The 24,572-nt window shown below is 49.7% G+C and overlaps 1 protein-coding gene across 2 annotated transcripts in view; it reads right to left on the bottom strand.

The window, feature by feature from the left end:
* Window positions 1-24,572, bottom strand: part of SCAPER (S-phase cyclin A associated protein in the ER) — a 3,157,511-nt gene that overhangs the window by 617,827 nt on the left and 2,515,112 nt on the right. For both annotated transcript variants that reach the window (XM_086959426.1, XM_086959427.1), the window contains exon 26: window positions 15,471-15,703. In XM_086959426.1, coding sequence (XP_086815552.1) covers window positions 15,471-15,703 — 233 coding nt within the window. The remainder of the gene's footprint in view (window positions 1-15,470; window positions 15,704-24,572) is intronic.

Here is a 24,572-nt window from a genome sequence, read left to right on the forward strand (position 1 = left end):
GTTTTTTGTTCGGTGCTGTTCCTTCCGAGTGGCCCGCTAATTAGTTTTTTTCTGGGGAGGCGAGGGTGAAGGCAAGGGTGAAGAAGACATAGAGCAGGGAACGTTTCTAGTTTTTCGTTCAAGTTTTTAGGCTCCCCTCTATATTCTTCACCTCTTTGAATATTCTTTGTATCTTTACACCAGATTATCCGTGCCTCTTGGACTCCATATCTTTACAGTCTACCTCGACCTGTCTCTGGATCTTCGTTCCCTAAAGCGACCCAGGAGTTGGTACATACATTGTTTTGAACCTGGCAGGATTTTTGTATTCTATTTTCAGGTAAATTGCAACTCGCCCAGGCAGTACATATAGGCCTGTTTGCGCTGTGTAGTAATGTCTTCTTGTTTTATTTGCTCAATGTGTCTATTCTTTATCAGTTCTTTTTCCTTTTCTATGTAGTTATTTGAACCTTTAATTTGAGGATCGGTATTCGTTTTGAGCCCTCTGCTCCAATCATTCAAGTAGCTGGCTCTTCTAGCATGTTCAGACTTCGCTTTTGCTACGTGCCATCCCCGCTTCATTTTACCTGCTTCCTAGGCATTGTCCTCACCTGATCTACTGTAAGCCTTGTAGCCGCTTGTGTCCTTTTATGCTCCTGTCTCTGGGTACATTGTTTTTTCTTATAAGCACATATTAGCATGATTATTTCATGTTTACCCTCTGGCATGTGTCGAACTTTGTCTCGCACTCTATGAAAGGCGATTGGATTCATTCTTGGTACTGTGGAGGCTATCCTATTCTTCTATATTCATGATTTTTTATTCCTTTTTTAACTGTTCTTTGGCTCGTGCTATCTATTTCCTTTAGAAGTTTTTGGGTCTTTCTTCACACACTTCTTTCAACTTTTCTCTGACACTGGCAGAAAGGCTAACCATGAACCGTTGTATGATGTGTTTTGCCTTGAACCTTAGGGAGAATGTATTTAATCAAATGTACATATTTTCTTTTATAGTTTGGATGGAACGTCCTGATTTGGAGTTTACCTAATTTGGGAGCCGTGCCTGTTCTTATGACTTATTGGCACTTTGAATCATTGCTGTCTTTTTGTGCTGTTTATTTAATTTTTCATTGTCCTCCCCACTTGTGGTCTTGAACCACAGAGAACTGTATCTTTGTGTCCTGAGGAAGGTGTTGGCTATGAGTTAGCCTTGGCACCGAAACGCTCGTCGGCACCGTGCAGGACAGAGACATTTGGACATGGACTACTAGTAAATGCTCAGACCTTATTGCCCACTCATATTATTTGATTGTGGTCTCTGCTCCTGTTTTTGTTGTATATATGTATATATATTTATTTTGTAAATGCTGGATGTGAGTGGTTTTGATTGAGCGAGTAGCCAGATGAATGGGAGTTCTTTTCATGTATGTGACTGAGATTTGCTTTCATTGTTTTATATCTCTGTCTGTGGGGATGAAGTATTTTGACTTATTTACGTAAAAAAAATCATCAAAAAATTGTGGTGGATTTAAAAAAACAAAAACATTCTGTTCAGCACACCATATGAATTTCGCTTGCATTCTTATTTGATTTGTTGAAATAAGTTGTTATTTATTCACCCAGTATATTGATTGTACCTTTAATACATTTTGTCTGATTTGTATTATTGTTTTTGTGTATTTGGTCTCACATTCTTGTTGGCAGGTGACACCTTTCCTCGCCTTTGCGAGGTAGAACCTTTCTTGCTTGTTCACTTCATGCAAAACTTGCACAGAGTGTGCAGTCGGACCTGTAAGGGGGTATCTACGGGGTTAGGAGTAGAGTGCTCTACTGTAGTCCCCAAATGGGAGGAGCCACTTATCCATGGTGTATCCTGGGTCATCAGGACGACCATACATCCCCTGGTTGATCGCAGCCAAATGAGCTGCCCAATAATATTTGCCAATGTCAGGAACTGCTTTGCTGTCTTATGCTTCTGCTTGGACTTCAACTTAAGGACAGACATCAACCACAAACATGACTTCTTGTGGGAGCAGAAATTATGCAAGGCCTGCGACTACTTCCTGTGTTTGGCAATGTACAGCTTTGCGGTTCTGGATTGCCTTTTGTGCATGAGTGTGCACTCATCCTAGGGTTTGGAGTTCTGCCTTCAACCCAAGCACCAAAGACACACCTCATGCCAGTCCATAACCAGCATCTTTTTTTTTTGCAGACATGGCATCATATCAAGCCTGTCGTTTTAGGAATGTACACTGTTCCTTGCACACTGGATTTTATTTTGAGATCAGTCGAGAGGCCGATGAGAGTGGGAGCGGAATTCCAGATGTTTTCAAGGGTATAGAAAGAAAGGAGGGGGTAACATTTATAAGCGTCTCATTTATAACTTTCTGGGTGGAACAAAACCTATTCAGAGCTGCACAGCGCAACCAAGCAGTGCACTGGGACACTACTATGAAAAGTTTCTGAATCTAATCTAACACGGGGGGATACTCTAAAGTAAGAAATCTGTGGTTAGAAGGATCAATCAGAAAATTATTATTTTAAGTTCAGATACGGGTTTACAGATGTCGTGCGTTTGTTTATGACAGATAAGCCTGTCAAATGCCCTTATATAATGAGCAACACTTTCATGAACTCCTAGCATTTAAGCCACAATTATTTTATAGTCACAGTTTCCCTTTATAATAATGGGCCAAAAATACAAGAACACAAAGTGTGTTTGCAGTAAACCTGGAACTGTCACATAATTCACTTTGAAAGACAAGCATTTGCAACACATTGGGCCTTGCATTAGGAAGAGTTTAAGCTATTGGCATTGTAAATGTAGGGATCCTTCTTCCTAGTCATGGTAAAGGTGATACACTTCTAAAATAACCCCTGCTCACCCCATTGGTAGCTTGGCACGAGCAGACATGCTTATCTCAGAGGCAGAGGTAAAGCATTTGTGAACACATACAGGGAAAACTTTACAAATGGACACCATACCAGTTTAGATGAACAAGTTACTTACCTTCGATAACGATATACCTGTAAGAAACCCGTAGTGATAGATTCCTTACCTTAGAATAGATACCCCAGCAATACCAACCCCAGTGGTGGGTCTGCAAATATCACACCAGAAAGACCCCAAGAACAGAACAACCAAAGAAGTCGTCTCTCCGGACTTGGCTGTCCAGGCAATAGTGCTTAGAAAAAGTGTGCAACAAGGCCCACGTAGCTGCCTGACAGATGTCTTCTAGGGGAACAACCCGTCCCAATGCCGTAGAGCCAGCTTTCGCCCTCGTGGAATGGGTGCGCAGCACCACCGGAGGCTCCTTCTTCGCCAGAAAATAGCAGGCATTTTTACACAAGACGACCCATCGGGAGATAGTCCACTTGTGTACGGCCCAACCTTTCTTGGCGCCTACATAGCTAACAAAGAGGTGGTCATCCACCCGGAACTGTTGTGTGCAATGGAGATAAAAAGAGCGCACGATTTGGGTCGAGACGGTGGAGCCTCTCTTCCTCTCTGGAAGGGTGTGGAGGCGGAATTAAGGTGGGCAAAGTGATGGTCTGCCCACTGTGAAAGGCAGTGACAACCTTTGGCAGAAAGGATGGAAGTGTTCTGATCACAACCTTGTCCAGATGGACAGACAGAAAAGGAGGTTTACAAGAAAGAGCCTGGAGCTCACTCACTCTCCTAGCAGAGGTGATGGCAACCAGAAAAACAGTCTTTAGAGTTAACAAACAAAGAGGGCAGTTGTGAAGAGGCCCAAAGGGAGCACACATCAAGTATGTAAGAACCAGGTTCAAGACCCACTGTGGCATTACGGAGGGAATAGGAGGGAAAAGATGAGTAATGCCATTGATGAATCTATTTACAATAGGGGAATTGAAAACAGAGGGCTGACCAGGGAGCCTGAGAAAGGCTGAAATAGCAGAAAGGTAGCTCATGGTAGTGCCCAGAGCAAAGCCCTGCTGGGCCAAAGAAAGAAGGAACAGTAGGACTTCTGAAAGGGGATCCACAGCCTTTGCTGTGCACATGAAGCACAAGTTACTTACCTTCAGTAATGATATATCTGTAAGAAACCGTAGTTAGTGTTAGATTCCTTAACTTAGAATATCCCCAGGCGTTAGACTGGATCCGGAAACTTTTGCGTAGCAGTACTCTTGTACTGGTGCCATGAAACTAGGGCCCTCAAACGGTGATACCTTAACCCAAGATATTGGTTCGCAGAACAGGGAGGATGAGTGGGGCAGTAAGGAATCTAACACTAACTACTGTTTCTTACAGATATATTGTTACCGAAGGTAAGTAACTTGTGCATCTGTAAGAAACAGGTTAGTGTTACATTCCTTACCTTAGAATAAATACCCCAGCAATGCCAACCCCGGTGGTGGGTCTGCGAACCAAGATCACACCAGAAAGTCCTGGAGAACGGAACGGCCAATAAAGCCCTCTCTCTGGACTTTGCAGTCCAGGCAGTAGTGTCTAGCAAACGTGTGCAGCGAATCCGAAGTAGCTGCCTGACAGATGTCCTGCAAGGAGACTCCCCGACCCAGGGCAGTAGTAGCTGCTGTGGCCCGAGTAGAATGAGCCCTCAGCCCAACAGGGTCTCCTTCCTCGCTAAGGAGTAACAGACCTTGATGCACAACACGACCCACCGAGAGATGGTCCGTTTGTGCACCGCCCATCCCTTCTTTGCACCCACGTAACCAACAAAGAGCTGGTCGTCCACCCGGAACTGGCGTGTGCGGTCTAGATAAAAGGAGCGCGCACGTTTTGGGTCCAGACGGTTGTGCCTCTCTTCCTCCTTCGAGGGATGCGGAGGCGGAAAGAAGGTGGGCAAGGTGATGGACTGCCCGATATGAAAGGCTGTAACCACCTTGGGCAGGAAAGAAGGACGAGTTTTCAAGACAACTTTGTCCGGAGGGACAGAAAGGAAAGAAGGCTTAGAAGAAAGAGTCTGGAGCTCACTCACTCTCCTGGCAGAGGTGATGGCAACCAGCAATGCAGTCTTAAGAGTCAGAAGACAGAGAGGGCAATTGTGAAGTGGCTCGAAAGGAGCACACATCAAATAGGTTAGAATAACGTTCAAGTCCCACTGTAGCATCACGAAAGGAACAGGAGGAAACATGTGCGTGATGCCTTTCAAGAATCTATTTACAACAAGGGACTTGAAAAGAGAAGGCTGATCAGGAAGCCTCAAGAAGGCAGAAATGGCAGAGAGGTAGCCCTTAAGAGTGCCAAGAGCAGAGCCCTGCTGGGCAAGAGAAAGAAGGAAGAGGAGAACCTCTGAAAGGGGGGCAGATAGAGGATCCACAGCCTTTGCTGTGCACCATGCCACAAATTTGTTCCACCTGCAGGCGTATACTGATTTTGTGGAGGGACGCCTGGCTGCCAGAATCACATCATTCAAACTGTAATGACCTGGTCCAATTGAGGCACTATTCTTAATTCCTTTAATGGATGTACAATTCGTTGAAATAATGTTTTCAACTAACTCCCCTATCTCAAATGTTCTCGGGGTAGATAGTACATCACGATCATGTCAAATTTAAAATAAGCCACAGTTCCTTGTCAGACAGTCGTGGCCCATAAACACCACACAACAATGTGTGTTTGTGAAAAAAAGTGTGTGAAAGCAAGATGACCCCTCACGGGCGGACCACCATCGGGCAACCTGGTAGGTACTCACCAGAGTTGCCCTGTTCTCATCATCGGCAGTCATCAAGCTTTTAAATGAAATGTGTCCAAACAAACATAAAAGTGTATGCAAAAATAAATAATAATATAGAATGCAGTGGGACAAAACGTGTACAAAACATACAATACAGACAGTGTAACACACAAACAGAAGATAACCTGCACGTATGTATGACCTTTATTCTGTTCTTTCATGCAGCATATCTGATTAAAAAAGCTGGGCGTGGCTATTACCTATAAAACCACACACCACTTGCCAACATGTTTCATTGCCGATAAATTGATGGCAATTTCTTCAGGGCATTAATTATTTATTTAGCCACTGCATTAAAGCTTGACACACCATTCTTCACGACTTTAAAAAAAAACACAAATGTAAGACATCCTTACAACTTGCTCAAACAAATTATACATTCAATAAAGACAGCCCAAAATGTACAGAAAAAAGTCTTGGCTTATAATATTTACCCCCACACAGCCAATGTGACTCCTACCGGCCATGAGGTACGAGACAAAACGTAGCGACCAACCCCTTCTGTGGGCTGTCTCAAGTCTCCTGTTGTTTTTTAACTGCAAGAGACAATTTCGAACATTGTAAAGGTCATACATCCCAATTACCTCTTATAAGAAACTCTCACTGGGCTAGCTGCTCCCAGAAAGTCACCCTCCGGCATTTATCTGATGTACAAATTTACCGGCCCCCCTCTCCTTACCAAAATAGGGAGAAAAAGAAAGCGTTAACTCATCCTGCGAGCTGGCATTCACACTGAGCTGGTTATTTACACGCTGGCTCCATACACAATCACGAAGGTTGACGCTGATCCTCTCGCGAGAGGATGCGTCTGCCATTTTGCAATGGGAAGCCCCCATTGTGGTTAATGGCAAATCTTGAGCAGGTCTGCTCTCACGAGAGGACGTGACCAGACCCCGAGATCAATATTGAATGAAGCTTTATTATAAAGCACAAAAACTCTAGAAGTGTTATTACAATCGCTCTGCCATATGCCTAATCACGCTCAATTTGGATTTCATAGATTCAATATAGGGGCCAACAAATTGCCGGGCGAGTCCATTCAAAAAAGGCCATTTGCGAAAAAGGGGACACAACTATAATTTCCTTTCCATCCTCAAACAGAGGTGTATCAGGAGAGCACCCAATTCGGTGTTAATAACTGTCACTGTATATTGGTGCACTGTCCATCTCAAAAAATGGGATAGACCTGGGTCCATTCTCCCCCTCTGTGCTCCTATTTGTGTTGCCAGAATCACATCACAGACTTCAGGAGGCAAGTCAAATGGCCTCAACTGCCGTCGCTCAATCGCCACGCATGGAGGTGGAGGCTGGACAGGTTCGGGTGGAGGACCGTCCCCTGCTGCTGCGAAAGAAGGTCCTCCTGAAGAGGCAGACGAATCAGGAGATCCACTGACATGCTGAGTAGCTAAGGATACCAGTACCTTCGTGCCCAGTCCGGAGCCAGAAGGATGACTTGGGCCCGGTCGCGCCTGATCTTCTTCAGCACTCTGGGCAGAAGTGGTATAGGCGGAAAGGCGTACAACAGACCGCAGCTCCACTCGCGACGAAAAGCATCTCCGAGCGAGTGCTGCCTTGGAAATTCCGCAGAACTGATGACATTGCGCGTTCTCTCCGGTAGTGAATAGATCTAACCAAAGCTGTCCCCTCTGCTGAATGAGGCCGTACGAGTTCAGATGCCATTCGTGATCCATCATGCACCGGCGGCTGAGTTTGTCCGCCCTGGCGTTCAGGGAACCTGCCAGGTGTTGAACCCCCAGGGTGATGCCCTGGTGTTCCCCAGGGTGATGCCCTGGTGTTCCAGCCATGTCCAGAGGCGCAAAGCCTCCTGACAAAAGGTTCACGACCCCATCCGCCTTGTTTGTTGCAGTACCACATGGCGGTGGTGTTGTCCGTGAACACCTGCAATACACTTCCACGGACAGAGGGAAGGAATGCCTTCAGTGCAAGCCGGATCGCCCGCAGCTCCAGAAGGTTGATTTGGAGCTGGGACTCCGCCGGAGACCAGAGGACTCTGTTCTCCCTCTCTCCCATGTGGCCCCCCCATCCCAGGAGGGATGCATCAGTCACCACTACGTGCTCCGGTTGGGGTAGGGAGAGAGATCTGCCGCTGACCCAATTGCGGTTCGTGAGCCACCACTACAACTGTCTTGCAGCGCCCTCCGAGATCCGGATGTGGTCGGACAGGTTGCCCTGATGCTGTGCCCACTGAAACTTCAGGTCCCACTGCAGAGCCCGCATCCGCCACCTGGCGTGATGCACCAGAAGGATGCAGGGGCCCTCAGCCCCAGGAGCTTAAGCGTCAACCTGACTGACACTCGGGATAAAGGCTGAAAGATCGGAATCAGAGCCTGAATATCCCGAACCCGCTGTTAGGGGGATAATCCCGAAACTGCGCTGAGTCCAGAACCGCTCCGATGAAAAGGAGCTTCTGAGCGGGGCACAGGTGTGACTTCGGCACGTTGATGGAGTACCCCAGTGAGTGCAGGAGGTCGGCTGTAGTCTGGAGGTGGGAAACGACTGCTTGGGGCGAGCCCGCCTTCAACAACCAGTCATCGTGATAGGGGAAGACTGAAACCCCTAATCTGCGCATATGAGCTGCGACCACTGCATTCACTTTCGTGAACACCCGTGGGGCGCTCGTAAGGCTGAAGGGGAGCACTTTAAACTGAAAGTGCTTGTTGTAGGAGAGTAGGGTCTGCAATCCTATGGTCACCCCAGATTTTTTGCTTTTTGCTTCACTGGTTTACGACTTTCCCTGGCTGTGGGCCTGCTAATCAGATCCACAGCCTAGCTGTTCTCTCTCTAAATTGACATCCATGTACTTTAGGTGCATTTACCAATTGGTATTGGGTCACGCTTGTCCTTGTACAGTGTACCATAGGTACCCAGGGCATAAGTGCACCCAAGGCCTACCAGGGGCTGCAGCATGTATTATGCCACCCCTGGCTGGCCATCCAAATCTGACACAACTGGCTGATCATCAGCTGGGACAAGGTGGTGTAATCACCCTTTGCTTTAGATATAGTATACCTATATCTAACCCTAAAATGTACACATATCCTCCTATAAGTCACTCCTACGGAAGGCCTTAACAATCCTGGAGGCAGAGTGCTTGGAATTATGTGAGATGGTGCTCTAGCATGAGCTGAGCCGGTCTGCAGCTTTCGGAACCAAGTCCTTTAGCTGTTTCCATGATAACGCTATACCATATACTCTTAAGTGCATTATAATCCTTGCGGTTATTGCTAACTTTGGCATAGCATTATCAAAACATGTCGAGTAAGGGGTCATACAAATTGGAATTCTACCCCCTCGCCAATTCTGGCGACGGGGGTAGCATTCCAACCTTTTAGAGGGACATGACATGTCTGTAACTGTGAACCCCGGTTAAAGTTAACTCGAGCCTCAGCATCACAAAATGGATGCTGCTGCCACAGACACAAGTCTGACCTCCTGCTGCTGGGATTCCTTCCAGCGAGGGAGGCGTGGACAAAGGGTTTCCTGCTAGCACCACCCCAGACAGGATTTTGTGTATTGGGTACGACAGGCCTGAAAGGAATGAGATATGCCTGGGGCACACAAGGTGTCCCTGTGCATACACCGGTTCAAACCAGTTGCTGGGGCACTCCAGCCCCAGCTCTGGCGCGAAACCGGACAAAGGATAGGGGGTGTAACCACCCCCTTCCTGGTCCCACCCATAGGAGGGACCTAGTGATAGTACAACCCCTTTAGGCGAATAAAGGTAGGAGCTGGTCCCATTCCAAATTAGATTATTCCTGAACAACTTTAAAAATAGAAACTCTGGACTTCGACGTTCTGCTCCACAGAAGACTGAAGAAATCTCCCTTGTGGCCAAGGAGTAACCACCCTGCACAAGCAGGCACCATCAAGCGTTCCAGCGGTTCAATTTGTCGTCTTCCCTGGTGGATCCAGACTTCAGAGCCCGACGAGACCAGGACTTCAAGACCTCTCCGACCTCAACTCTCATCTTTAGCACAGCTGCGATCCGTGGGTGCGAGAGACACGCGGGACCGGCCATCTTGAAGAAACTGCACTTCGCTTCCAGCACGACTTCAGAGGCATCCTCGACGAAGTGCTTTGGGGATTGAGAAGCCCCAGCCCCGAGCAGCTCCTGCACAGAAGATCGGCCCTCCAGCATCCACGAGATCTGCGTGGGGCCCTTTAGCTTGATTGCTGCTGGACGCGTTGTCACTTGCCGGCTGGCTAGTGGCCTCCTAGACGACGATACTTGAAATCTACACCGCTGGTCTGGTTGCTCCAGACTGGCCCTTGCATCCCTGCAAAGGAGAAGCACCCCGGACCCTCCTGGTCCGCACCAGACGCCTTTTCCACTCACCGCGTGGGTTGCCTTTGCCATGGCCTGTTGACGCTGAATCCGGAATTAACACCGCCGACAGCGAGAGCCTGCGTGGGACAGATCGTGCCTCCATCCTGGTCGTCAAAGACACCTCCTGGTCCACGTGGCTGCAGAGTCAAGCGTCCACTCTTCAGCTGATCGCGACAACAGCATCTGGTTCCTTCCTGAATCCACCCCAGTCACTAGTGACTGTGAACATTGTCCCCTCTGCTTTCAGGTCTCCATCTTTCTTGATCCACCCTTGGATCACACCGAACAGCTTCCTCCTGGTCGCCTGCAGCATCTTTTCTTCAAGGCTCCATAGACTTCAACGCAGAAACCCGACACACTTTGACACCTATGCACCCGCAGCCCGTGCGTGAGGTAACAAGAGCATTTCGGTGCTCAAGGGTAGATTAACTCTCCTAGTGTCCCGATTTCCAGTAGTTTTAGTCCTACCTAGTCTGAACTGTCCAATACTTACCTTTTCGTAAATTGTACTGTCCATTGACTTTGTTACGCATCTCGCGTGTGAGTTCACACTCTGCCCACGCGTCCCGTGGGCCTCCTATTACTTACCTAAGGTTAGGATAGTATAGTCCCAGCGATCCTACATTCTCTGGACAGCTCCATTCCTTCTATCGATTTCCTTATACCACTTGTTTAGTATATGGTTTCTCGTGCCCCTAGGGCAACATTGTAATTCGTGCAACCTAAACGTATTTTTCATAAGAGTCTTGTCATGTGCTTAGCCCTCTGATCTCATAAAGAGCTCAGAGGTGTTTGTTATTAATAAATATCTTGTTTATTTTTATAACAACCTGTGTGGTGTCCTTTCACTTGGTATTCAAGGGGTTATATGTGGTAAAACAGCTGGCTTCACATGCCAAAAGAGTTTAGCCTAAGACTGCTTTGTCCATGCTACCATTAGGATAGCTGGTCTATAAGGTTGACTTACAACCAATCACCATAAGGGTTGTTTGGACTGATACAAGGTGATCACTAGAACTAGTGAGCATCATATATCAGGCCAACTTCTCACACTTGTGGCCTACCATGAACCGCAGGTAACGCCAGGGGGACGACAGGACGGGGATATGGAAATATGCGTCCTGAAAGTCCAACACTACCATCCAGTCTTCTGGGTCCAGGGCAGCTAGGACCTGAGCCAAAGTCGCCATTTTGAACTTCTCCTTTCGGAGGAAGCCGTTGACGCTCCGAAGGACCAAGATAGGGCGTAGGCCTCCTTTGCCCTTCTTGGGTACCAGAAAGTAGTGGGAATAGCAACCACGTCCTACTTCTGGCCCAGGAATGCGCGCTATGGCCCCCTTGACCAAGAGGGCCATAACTTCCTCCTGTAGAAGTCGCAAGTGATCCCCCGACATGCGGTGGTACCGAGGTGGCATGGCTGAATGGGTCGCCTCCAAGGGAAGGGAGTAGCCCCTTCTAACGATTTGCAGCACCCACCTGTCCGATGTGATGGAGCGCCAGTGAAGGATGGCGAACCGTGACTTCCACTGGCGTCGACTGGGCCTGAAAATTCGGACTAGGGAGTATTTTGAGGCAGATGCTGCGGGGACGGGTGTGGGCTGAACTTGCCAGTGTCCCCCGGCACCGCCACAGCGTTTATCATGTCCGCGACCATGTTTAGGTTGGTTCTGCGGCCTGTGGCTAGCTGGATGTGTGGGTGCGCCCCTTCCTTGGCCACGAAAGAGACGAAAGGCGAAAGTTTGATGGCGTTGGCCGAGGCCCAAGGACTTGGCCGAAGCCCAGCGACGGCCATCAAAGGGCATGTCCATTAGGGAAGCTTGGACATCCCCAGAAAAGTTGGCGAACCTCAGCCAGGCGTGGCGGCGAACCGCCACCGTCGTCGCAATCGCCCTGCCCAGCGAGTCCGAGGTATCCAGTCCACACCGAATCGAATAGCGTGCTGCATCCCGTCCCTCTGCTAGGGCTTGGCTAAGCTTTGCCTGGACCTCCACCAGGCACTGCGGCAGCACTTCCACAACTGTATCCCACAAGGAGTGGGTGTAACAGCCCAAAAGGCAGGCGGTGTTGACAGACCGCATCCCTAAACTGAGTGAGGAGAACAGTTTCTTCCCAAACTGATCGTACCTTTTGGATTCCCGATCCGGAGAAGCGGTCGGGAATGCGGTCTGGGAGGTAGAGGCCTGGATCACCAGGCTCTCTGGGGTGGGGTGAACGGATAGGAAGCTAGGGTCGCCCGGAGCCGGGCGGTGGCGTCGGGCCATGTTCGATCTACAGGGAGGCCTGTATAGGGCTTGGACCAGGTGCCCAGCAAAACGTCAGTGAGGGTTTCGTTAAACGGCAGGAGAGGCTCCAAGGAGCTTGCCTGCGGTTTGAGCACCTCAGTGAGGAGATTAGTTCTCACGGCCGCGACCGGGAGCTCAAGAGCCAAGGCCTTGGCTGCCCTAGTCAACAACACGCTGTAAGCAGCCCCCTCCTCCGTAGCCACGGTAGGAGGGGAGACAAATCCAGTGTCAGGCGAAGTGTCCAGACCACTGGCCTCACCCAGCTAGTCTGCCCAGTTCTGGCTCAACTGCCATTGCAGTGCTAGAGGGCCCTCAGACCCCTCGTCATCCATCTCCTGATAGTAAGGAATAAATGATGGATCCGGGTCGTCGGTGAAGGGCTCACCAATCGGCGTCGAAGACAGCGCCAGGCGGCTCCGGTCCGACGCCGAACCCAGACCGGGGTCGGGACCAGGGACGACGCCGTCCAGAGACGGCGCCGGGGGCGACAGCCTTGGTGACGGCGCCAGCGGAGGGGGTCATAAGGTCGACCGGCGTTGTCACGGATCCAGGCCTGGATCCTGAGGGGCCTTGCAGCGTCGGGACCGGAGTCGTCGATGGCGTCGGGCCGAAGCACCCGATGGCGCCGAGGCCGGAGCAGCCGGCCCGCTTGGGATCCCAGACCGACCCGCGAGGCCCGAAGGCGCCTCAGCGGGTTCCGACAGAGGTAAGCGCAAACTCATGGCTGCGAGGAAGGCGCTGATTTCCTCCGGCGTCGCGTGCAGCCCAGGGACCGGCAGGTGTGGAGCTGGACCAGGCACTTGCGGCTCCGGCGGAGCCACAGGACTCACATCACGTGAGAGTTGGGGGGAGTCGGAAGAGCGATGTCGCTTCTTCGACTTCTTGTGCCTAGACTTATAGCAGGACTTGGAGCCCGACGAGTGGTGTCGACTCGCCGAGCTGGGATGACTGGCCCCGCGATCGGTCCCTCAACCTCCTCCTGGACCGGAATTTCGAGCGGCGCGGGCCGACTGTCGGAGCTCGAGACGCTTACGGGACCGCTCCCGTCTAGCCTTCGAGGTCAAGGCCCGGCAGTCGGGGCACGACTTGTCATCATGGTCGGCCCCTAGACATTAAAGGCACCGACGGTGGGGGTCGGTAACCAACATCAAGCGGTTACAATCGTCGCAGGGTTTGAACCTTGGCATCCCTATCGGCACCTAAGTCGAGGTATCAATTCGAGAAGATCCAAAAGAAATCAAAAAATTTAGTTAAAAATTGACTAGGAGTACTGTTCTTTCCGGATCTGCACTTGCTGGCGCGGAAAAAAGAAGAACTGATGTCAGCGCACAAGGGCGACATCTAAGTACTCCGACGACGTCATCCCGGCGACCACGACGCCGACGACGGACGCGGAGCCGCAGACGACGCCTGCCAACGCGCAGGGGTACTGCTACGCAAAACTTTCCAAATCCAGTCTGCCGCCTGGGGATATTCTAAGATAAAGAATCGAACACTAACCTGTTTCTTTCAGATGCCTGTGATATTCTACGCAAAGTTTAACCCTGTAGGTATTGTAGAGGGAATGTCCCTAGCACACTGGGAGCAACAGCTCAAAAATCATCGACAAAAAGGTCTAAAGAAATGGTCTAAAAATGATCTGGGTAGCTATCAAGATCCGAACTGTTGGCGCAGAAAGAAACAACTAATTTCAGAGCACCGGGGTGGCACTTATATGGGCACCGCGATGTCAATTATGACATGGACGACACCAACGCGGAGCCGATTGATGCCACCTTGAAGCGCGCAGACGTACTGCTCAAGGTTTTATGGATCACTCTGATACTTGGAGAATATTATAAGGTGAGGAATTTGCTGTTAGAAGTCTCTATCAGAAATTCAGAATTTTGCCAAGAATTACCACAATGCACCACAGATGGTCACGGTAATGTCTGGGACAGCTAGAATGGTGCCAATATAGTCTACCATAGGCCAAAATTATTGATGGATAAGCCAACGAACTAAAGAATGCCCACAAAAGGTCAAGAAGAATGAGTCCGTATTAAATAAAGGATAGCGTGTATGTTCCTGTGAATTGCTACAATGTCATGGATGAGGAAATATTATTGAAGGGATGGCCGGAATATTGCCAAGAATTCCTAAAAATATGTTAAAGATGGGCTAATATTGAGCCAGAAAGCTGCCAAAAATGGGTACAATATGTAAAAGATAGAGAATATTATGGGCAGACTATCACCAAGAAAGCCTGCAAGGATGGGCAGCATACCCCTTCGCTGGTAAAAAGAGACACAGGCAGAGGAGTCCTCTCATACACTCATCCTCAGATCAATCGCTCAGGCCGACACACACACACACACACACACACATTTCAGACTCGTAGCACAAAAAGATACCATCTAGCACATTCACACTTTATCTCAGGACTCCTCTTCTTAATGGTAGGGGCTGCTTGAGCAGATGCCTCCCTCGCCATGTTTGAAACCCGTTGACATCCCTATGAGAAGTCAATATAAAGTTCGGGGCTAACCCTTCTCTTACAAGTCAAACCCCGCACCATCGCCGTCCGACTGATGCTGCAGGGGGCGAATTTGTGAAATGACGCCAACTTCCGCGCAGGAGTCTGTCCACACTTGACGTGCTGCACTGCCCGCAACAAGCACCGCATATGACCTATGGATTGTGTAAAACAGATATGCATCCCTCACACGACGTGTCTTTCCGTCAGGAGCTCAGCGTAGCCCTCCAGCCCCCCATTCTACTGGGCTTCTGGCATGTGTATGTTAGCTCCATCAGTCCTGGCCACAGAAATGAGAACAAACTAACTGCCAATTTGAAAGTATCGTTTGATTTACTTTCTGAAGCTTGAAGAGGGGAAAACACCTTCTTGTGTGCGTGCTCGAGGGCAGGCTGAGTGCACACAATACACAAACTGCTGCCGAAATCGTTTACCAAAAACCTCCAACTACAACTTTTAGGGGAGTTCAAATACAAATAACGTTTAAACAATCATAAAGAAGCAACCTGTGCCACTCTGACAGCCAGCAGTATATCATAAATGTAGTTTCAAATCAACTCTGTGACGGCAAAACCATAGCTGCCCGCAGTTCTCATAAACTAACTTGTAATTAGGAGAGCAGCTTACCTGATAAGGTCCTGAACCCTGCTGTTAAAGGCTTCCGCTTCTGTGGGCTTATTTTTGGTCTCCTGTGTTTGAATTTTGGGGGTGGCACACTTGTTTCTTTCTTCGGGGAGAATGGAGAGCACACCCCCGAACACTAATGAACTCAGGCGGAGAAGCCCTGTTGTAAACCCCTCAAACACCTGCTTGTTCACACTCCTTCCTAAGATGCTGTTTTCTTCTCCAGGGACATGAATCTGCAGGACAGTAAAAGCGAAATCTGAAGTTGAGCAGCAACTAAAACAAAAACACAGCAGCACTACATTTTTGCTAAACTAGGTGGCATATAAAAGCCACCAGCAGCCATCATTATACATTTTCATTACCTACTGGAAACATTTACCCAACTTACTTAATGTTAAAGCGTCCAAAAAGCACAACAGACATGCTAGAAAATAGAAAAAGAAAAAACAGCTTTCCACAAGATTGGCAAGAGCGGTATTAGGTCCATTCTATGGGTAAAAAATAGGGTAGAAAATAAATATATGCATGATTATCTACGAACCATGCAACCCGTCTGCAACTTCTAATGGAAACAAGACAGACAATAGTTGTGGAAACGCAAATACTCACTTATACATATAGTGACACTGATTAAGAGAATAAACATCTAACAATGTCCCTAGAAACCGGCTTTAATTATTATGCAACGTGCAAGACGCAGCTAATTTGCAAACCTTTTTATCTGCACATAATGAGGACCAGTAGAATGGTACTATTCAACAAAGCTGGCTTTTGCCTATTCCTGTTTACCCGCAATTACATCATTAGCCACACTGCATAAACTGCACAAGCAAGGGTAATAGTGAACATGATTTCGTATTTATCACTTTACTGACCACACCTACAAGGCCCTCCACAATGCCGGCCCCTCCTACAACAGCGGACCAGACAACTGTGATCCGCTGCCCTCAGCCTTGCCCCGCATGTGGAGGAGCCGCATCCGAGGTAGTTCTTTCTCCTGCCTCTCTGTCAAGTCCTGGAACCTCCCCCCACTCCACCTCCAAACCGTCCCTTCACTTTCTGACTTCAGGAAGGGATTAAAGACACGCCTCTTTGACTAAGGCTCTCCATTCATCAGCGCCTGGATACACCCTCGGGTGATAAGCCCTGCTATGTAAATACGGATTGATTGATTGAAAACATATCAGAGGTACAAAGCACCAACTTGTACACCCCAGCTGATTTTAGATTTATAGTTTAAATCCATTGCACTTTCCACTCAACCAATGGCAAGAACGTATATGTTTGTGTTAGATAGTTCCTTAAGTGGGGCAGGTGCTTCTCAAATCTTTTAGTGCAGTGCTTTGTGCACGCACAAGAAAACTGCATCACGTGCTTGATCATCACTGTAACAGTCTCCCTTTCCAAAGGTAACACCTATAAAAATATCCACCACTTTGTATTTATTTGCAAACTAGTGGTGAAAAAATTGCATGATTACTGCATAAACAGACCGCGTATATATAGTAGAAGTAGGCTTCGTCCATTATTGACTTTGAAATGTCTGGCATTAAGAATTGCACTAGATTTACATTTGCATAAACTATGCCTTCTGTATTAAGTCTCACAAAGTATTGAAAAAGCTTTGCGAAAGGGGCCCTATATTTTGATATTTTTTTATCGTTTTATAATCGAGAGGACCCTGTAATATCTACACAGAAGGCTGTCTCTAAATTCCTTACTGCACGCATCTTTTGACGGCTCTAGTCACCTATAATAAAGAAATGGGGTTGCTGCTTAACTGTAATGAGTTATTACTCTGCATGTTGCTACTCATTTAGAGTTCAAGCTTTTTTCTTTTAATCAGGCTAACATTAAATTGATTTTAATATATTTTTGCAACAAATTACTGCTATTGGTGTGTTTAATTTCACACTATAGATACTAATGTTATGCTTCATGCCTGCAAACATACTAACTTTTTCATATGAAACAGCATAACACCAAGGATTTAAAGGGGTTGTAGGAAGGGTGATGATGTGACCATGTATTATAAGGAAAAGGTTACTCCCTGCCGTACATAAAAAGGATACTTCAAATAACTTATGAGTTCCATGGACTTGTAAAGAAACTCAGATTTTGGTCATGATCCTCTATATGGTACCGGAACTCCTTGGTGACTGTTAATATCCTTACAAAGTACTGCAGAATGTAATTTTTCCATATATAATAAATGAGATACTGATACTATGTATGTATATGGTATTACTATAAAGCACTACTGATGAACAAGTTACTTACCTTCAGTAATGATATAGGTTTGAGAAACATAGGTTAGTTATAGATTACTTTCTTAGAATTACCCCCAGCCGTTAGATTGGATCCGGAAAGTTTTTCGTCTGCAGGACCCCTGCGCATTGAAAGGTGGCGTCAGTCGGCTCCGCGTTTGTCATTGGCGTCGCAGTCGCCGGGATGACGTTGCGGCAGCTACATAGACACCGCCTTCGCGCGCTGACGTCAGTTCTGTACACGACTTGCCAGAAGCGCAGAGCCATGCAAGACACTGACCACTGGTGCACAAAACTAGGGCCCTGAAAGGAAATCCTTAACACTAGAAATCAGTTCGCAAAATGGGGAGAATGGGTGGAGAGGGAAGGAATCTATAACTAACCTATGTTTACTACAGACATATTGTTACCGAATAACTTGTTCATCTGAAAGAAACAGTTAGTTATAGATTCCTTACCTTAGAAAAGATAGTCTCTCCGGACTTGACGCGCAAGTTACTTACCTTCGGTAACAATCTATCTTTAAGAAACAGTAGTTAGCGTTAGATTCCGTACCTTAGAATATCACCAGGCGTCAGACTGGATTCAGAAAGTTTTGCGTAGCAGTACGCCTGTGCGTTGGTAGGCGTCGTCTGCGGCTCCACGACCGTCGTCTGCGTCGTTGGTGCCGGGATGACGTCGTCGGAGTGCTTAGACGCCGCCCTTGCGCACTGACGTCAGTTCTTATACACAGCTTTTCTGCGCCAGAAACGCAGAGCCATGATAAAAACCGACACTGGTGCCATGAAACTAGGGCCCTCAAAGGGAAGAACCTTAACCCTAGATATCGGTTCGCAGAACGGGGAGGATGGGTGGGGCGGTAAGGAATCCAACACTAACTACTGTTTCTTACAGATAGATCGTTACCGAAGGTAAGTAACTTGTTGTGGCGGTTCAGAAGAAGGGGCACGGAGACTACTGCGAGGTAAGTACGGTTTTATTTTGATAAAGGTCTTTTTCTTTCGATGAGTCAGTCTTTCTCTGGCTAGAGCGGCAGGGTCCAACGTGGCGGGTAGGGCAAGGGATCCTCGGGGACTCGTCCGTCTTAGTCCGGCTTCTAGGCTGACCCCTTCTTCCTTCCTCGTCGCGTCCCAGCGCCACATGCGGAGGAAAGAGAACTCTCTTTGTAAGATGCTCTGGCTTAACGTTCTCTCAGGGGAATCAGGGGAGTGAGGACACCGGTGTGATTAGTTGGCCTGATATATGATGCTCACTAATTCTAGTGACCACCTTGTACCAGTCCAAACAACACTTATGGTGATTGGTTGTAAGTCAACCTTATAGACCAGCTATCCTAATGGTAGCATGGACAAAGCAGTCTTAGGCTAAACTCTTTTAGCATGTGAAGCCAGCTGTTTTACCACATATAAACCCCTTGAATACCAAATGAAAAAACACCACACAGGTAGTTATGAAAATAAACAAGATATTTATTAACTAACAAACACCTCTGAACACTTTATGAGATCAGAGGCCTAAGCACATGACAAGACTCTTAAGAAAAATACGTTAAGTTGCACGAGTTACAATGTTGCCCTAGGGGCGCAACAAACCATATACTAAGTGAATGGTATAAGGAAGTCGATTAAAGGAATGGAGCAGTCCAGAGGCTGTAGGATCGCTGGGACTACACTATCCTAACTTTAGGTAAGTAATGAGACCCACGGAACGCGTGTGCAGAGTGTGAACTCACACGCGAGATGCGTAACAACGTCTATGGACAGTACAGTTCAAGAAAAAGGTGAGTATGGACAATCCTGACTAGTTAGGACTAAAACGACTGTGGAACTGGACACTAGGAGAGTCAATCTACCCTTGAGCACCGAAATGCTCTTGCTACCTCACCCACGAGCTGCGGGTGCATAGGTGCGAAGTCGTGTGGGGTTTCTGCGTTGAAATCTATGGAGCCTGACAGAAAAGATGCTGCAGGCGACCAGGAGGAAGATGTCCGGTGTGATCCAAGGTTGATCAGAGATGCTGAAGACCTGAAAGCAGAGGGGACAATGTTCAAAGTCACTAGCCAGTGACTGGAGTGGAACCAGGAAGGAACCAGAGGCTGTTGTCGCGATCAGGTGAAGAGTGGACGCTCGACTCTGCAGCCACGTGGACCAGGTGGTGCCTTCGATGACCAGGATGGTGCACGAGCTGTCCCATGCAGGCTCTCGCTGTCGGCGGTGTCGGATCTGGATTCGGAGTCAACAGGCCTTGGCAAAGGCAACCCACGAGGTGAGTGGAAAAGACGTCTGGTGCGGACCAGGAGGGTCCGGGGTGCCCCTCTTTTGGAAGGAAGCAAGGGCCAGTCTGGAACAACTGAACCAGCAGTGTTGTTGTCGTGGATCGTCGTCTAGGAGGTCACTAGCCAGCCGGCAAGTGACCAGACAATGCGTCGAGCAGAAAACAGGCAGAAGGGCCCCATGCAGATCTCGTGGATGCTAGAATGCTGATATTCGGTGCAGGAGCTGCTCGGGGCTGGGGCTTCTCAGTCCCCAAAGGATTTGGTCGAGGATACCTCGGTGTCGCGCCAGAGCTGGGGCTGGAGTGCCCCAGCAACTGGTTTGAACCGGTGTATGCACAGGGCACCTTGTGTGCCCCAGGCATGTCTCATTCCTTTCAGCCCATTCCTACCCAATACACAAACTCCTGTCTGCCACCTCCCAAGGCAGGAAACCCTTTGTCCAAGCCTCCCTCGCTGGAAGGACTCACAGCAGCAGGAGGTCAGACTTGTGTCTGTGGTGGCAGCATCCATTTTGTGATGATGGGGCTCGAGTTAACTTTAACCGGGGTTCACAGTTAGGTACATGTTGTGTCCCTCTAGAAGGGTGGAATGCTACCCCCGTCGCCAGAATTGGCGAGGGGGTAGTATTCCAATTCGTATGACACCTTACTCGACATGTTTTGAGAATGCTATGCCAAAGTTAGCAATAACCGCAAGGTTATAATGCACTTAAGAGTATATGGTATAGCGTTATCATGGAAACAGCTAAAGGACTTGGTTCCGAAAGCTGTAGACAGGCTCAGCTCATGCCAGAACACGATCTCACATAATTCCAAGCACTCTGCCTCCAGGATTGTTAAGGCCTGTCATAGGAGTGACTTATAGGAGTATATGTGTCCATACTAGGTTTGGATATAGGTATACTATATCTACAGCAAAGGGTGATTTACACCACCTTGCCCCAGCTGATTGATCAGCCAGTTGTGTCAGATTTGGATGGCCAGCCAGGGGTGGCATAATACATGCTGCAGCCCCTGGTAGACCCTGGGTGCGCCTATGCCCTGGGTACCTAAGGTACACTGTACAGGGGCTGATAAGGTGACTCAGTATCCAATTAGATATGTACCTATAGTACATGGAATCCATTTTACAGAGAGAGCAGTGGACCTGGGGTCCTGAATAGCAGGGTCCCAGGTCAACTAAGTCGAAAAACCAGCTAAACACCAGGCAAAAAGTTGGGGGCAACCATAGTCAGATATCCACCTTCTTGCACCAATCGCGGTCCGTGAGCCAACACTGAAACTGTCTCGCAGTGCCCTCCGAGATCAGGACGTGGTCAGACAGGTTGCCCTGATGCTGGGCCCACTGAAACTTCAGGTCCCACTGCAGAGCCTGCATCCGCCACCTGGCGTGATGCACCAGAAGGATGCAGGAGGCCATCTGCCCCAGAAGCCGCAGCGTCAACCTGACCAAGACTTGGGATAAAGGCTGAAAGATCGGAATCAGAGTCTGAATATCCCGAACCCGCTGTTCGGGAGGATAAACCCGAAACTGCGCCGAGTCTAGAACTGCTCCGATGAAGAGGAGCTTCTGAGAGGGACACAGGTGTGACTTCGACACATTGATGGAGAACACCAGCAGGTGCAAGAGGTCGGCTGTAGTCTGGAGGTGGCTGACGACTGTCTGGGGAGAGCCCGCCTTCAACCACCAGTCGTCAAGATAGCGGGAGACTGACACCCATAAACTGCACAGATGGTGCTGCGACTACCGCCATCACTTTTGTGAACACCGGAGGGGCGCTGGTAAGGCTGAAGAAGAGCACGGTAAACTGAAAGTGCTTTTGGCCAACCGTGAACCGCAGGTAACACCGGTGACCCGGCAGGACGGGGATGTGAAAATATGCGTCCTGCAAGTCCAACGCTACCATCGAGTCTTCTGGGTCTAGGGCAGCTAAGACCTGAGCCAAAGTCAGCATCTTGAACTTCTCCTTCCGGAGGAAGCCGTTGACGTTCCGCAGGTACAAGATAGGGCGTAGGCCCCCTTTGCCCTTCTTGGGAACCAGAAAGTAGTGGGAGTAACAACCACACCCTACTTCTGCCCCAGGAACGCGCTCAATGGCCCCCTTGGCCAAGAGGGCTGTAACTTCCTCTTGCAGAAGTTGCAAGTGAAACCGCGACACGCGGTGGTACAGCGGTGGCATGGCTGGAGGGGTTGCCTCGAAGATGAGGGAGTAGCCCCTTCGGACGATTTGCAGCACCCACCTGTCCGATGTGATGGAGTGCCAGTGGAGGAGGTGATGGCGAACCCTGCCCCCCACTGGCGTTGAATGGGCCTGAAAGCTCAGACTAGGAAGGTTTTGAGGCGGATGCTGCGGGGTGGATGTGGACTGGCCTTGCCGCTGTCCCCTGGAACCGCCCCGGCGGTTACCACGTCCGCCGCCGAGCTGGATATTAGTCTGAGGCCCATGGCTGACAGAACGTGAGGGGGCGCCCCTTCCTTGGCCACTAAAGGAGCAAAAAGCAGAAGTCTGCTGGCGCTGGCCCGATAGGTCCAAGGACTTGGCCGTAGCCCTGGAGTCCTTGAAACGCTCAAGCGCACTGTCTGCCTTGTTGCCAAAGAGGCGTTGGCCATCAAACGGCATGTCCATGAGGGAATTCTGGACATCAACCGAAAAGTTGGCGGACCTCAGTCAGGCGTGGCGGCGAACCACCACCGTCGTGGAAATCGCCCTGCCCAGCGAGTCCATGGTATCCAGCCCACATCGGATAGAATACCGTGCTGCATCTCGCCATTCCACAAGGGCCTGAGCGAGTTTGACCCGGGGCTCCTCCGGGCAAGCTGGCAGCACGTCCGCGACTGTCTCCCACAGACAGTGTGTATAACGGTCCAAAAGGCAAGCAGTGTTGACCGACCGCAACACCAAACCAAGTGAGGAGGACAGCTTCTTACCGAACTGCTCATACCGTTTGGATTTCCGATCAGGTGGTGCAGTCGGAAATGCGGTATGGGAGTTAGAGGCCTGGATAACCAGGCTCTCGGGGTGGGGTGGGTTGACAGGAAGCTAGGGTCACCCGGGGCTGGGCGGTGGCGCCTTGCCACGTTCCGATCTACAGGGGGACCTGTAGGGGGCCTGGACCAAGTGCCCAACAGAACGTCCGTAAGGGCCTCATTAAACGGCAGTAGAGGCTCCGAAGGGCTTGCCTGCGGTTTTAAGGACCTCGGTGGGGAGGTTAGTCCTCACGGCCGCAATGGGGAGCTCAAGAACCAAGGCCTTGGCTGCCCTCGTCAGCACCACGATGTAAGCAGCCCCCTCTCTCCGTAGCCATGGTAGGAGGGGAGACAAAGCCAGTGTCGGGCGAAGTGTCCAAACCACTGGCCTCCCCTAGATCCACTGCCCAGTCCTGAAACGACTGGCACTCTCGTGCCAGAGGTCCTCAGACCCCTCCCAATCCCCCTCGCCTCCCATCTCCTGATAGTCAGGTTCAAAGGATGGGGCCGGATCATAGTAGAATTGCTCTTCTCTCGGCGTCGAATGCGGTGTTGAGCGACGCTGGTCCGACGCCGGATCCGGACAGAGGGAGGGACCGGGGACTACGTCGTCCTGGGACGGCGTCGGGGGCGACACCCTGGGGGTTGGCACCGGCGAAGGGGTCGTAAGGTCGACCAGCGGCGACCTGGATCCGGACCCGGTGGGGCCCTGCGGCGTCGGGACTGGAGTTGTCAACGGCGCCAGGGTCGGAGCACCCGACGGCGCCAGGGCCGAAGCACCCGTCCCGCTTGGGCTCCCAGTCGGGGCCGGGAGGCCCGAAGGCCCCACAGCGGGACCCAACGGAGGAGAGAGCGACCTCATGGCCATGAGGAAGGCATCTATCTCCTCCGGCGTCGCGTTCAGCCCAGGGACTGGTGGGTATGGATGGCAACGGAGCCGCATGGGCAGTGTAGTCCGAACCCCCGACCGCATCGCACGAGCTTCGAGGGGAGTTGGAAGAGCGATGTCGTCTCTTCGACTTCTTGTGCCTCTTACCTGAGGACTTGGAGCCCGACGAATGGTGTCGACTCGCCGAGCTTCGATGACTGTGGCCCCCTGACCGGTCCTTCGACCTCCTCTTCGACCTGGACCATGAACGGCGCGGAGCCGACTGCCGGAGCTCGAGGCGCTTACGGGACCACTCCCGTCTAGCCTTCGACGTCAAGGACCGGCAGTTGGGGCACGACTTGTCGTCATGGTCGGCCCCAAGGCAATTCAGGCACCGGCGATGGGGGTCGGTAACCAACATCAGACGGTTGCAATCGGCACAGGGTTGGAACCCGGGCATCTCTCCCGGCACCGATAGTCTTACGACATGAAACAGGATCAAAAAGATTGAAAAAGTTAGTCAAAAAGTGACTAAGGAATACTGCTTTTTCCGAATCTGCGCTTGCTAGTGCGGAAAAAAGAAGAACTGACGCCTGGGGATATTCCAAGGTAAGGAATCTAACACTAACCTGTTTCTTTCAGATATAAATATTTAAAAGGAATGTTTTGGCCTGTGAAAAGAGGTTATTTTGACAGGTCAAATTTGCAGTTTAAAACTGCACAGC

This window comes from Lissotriton vulgaris, chromosome 2_2 (assembly GCF_964263255.1).
Source record: "Lissotriton vulgaris chromosome 2_2, aLisVul1.2, whole genome shotgun sequence".
NCBI lineage: Eukaryota > Metazoa > Chordata > Amphibia > Caudata > Salamandridae > Lissotriton > Lissotriton vulgaris.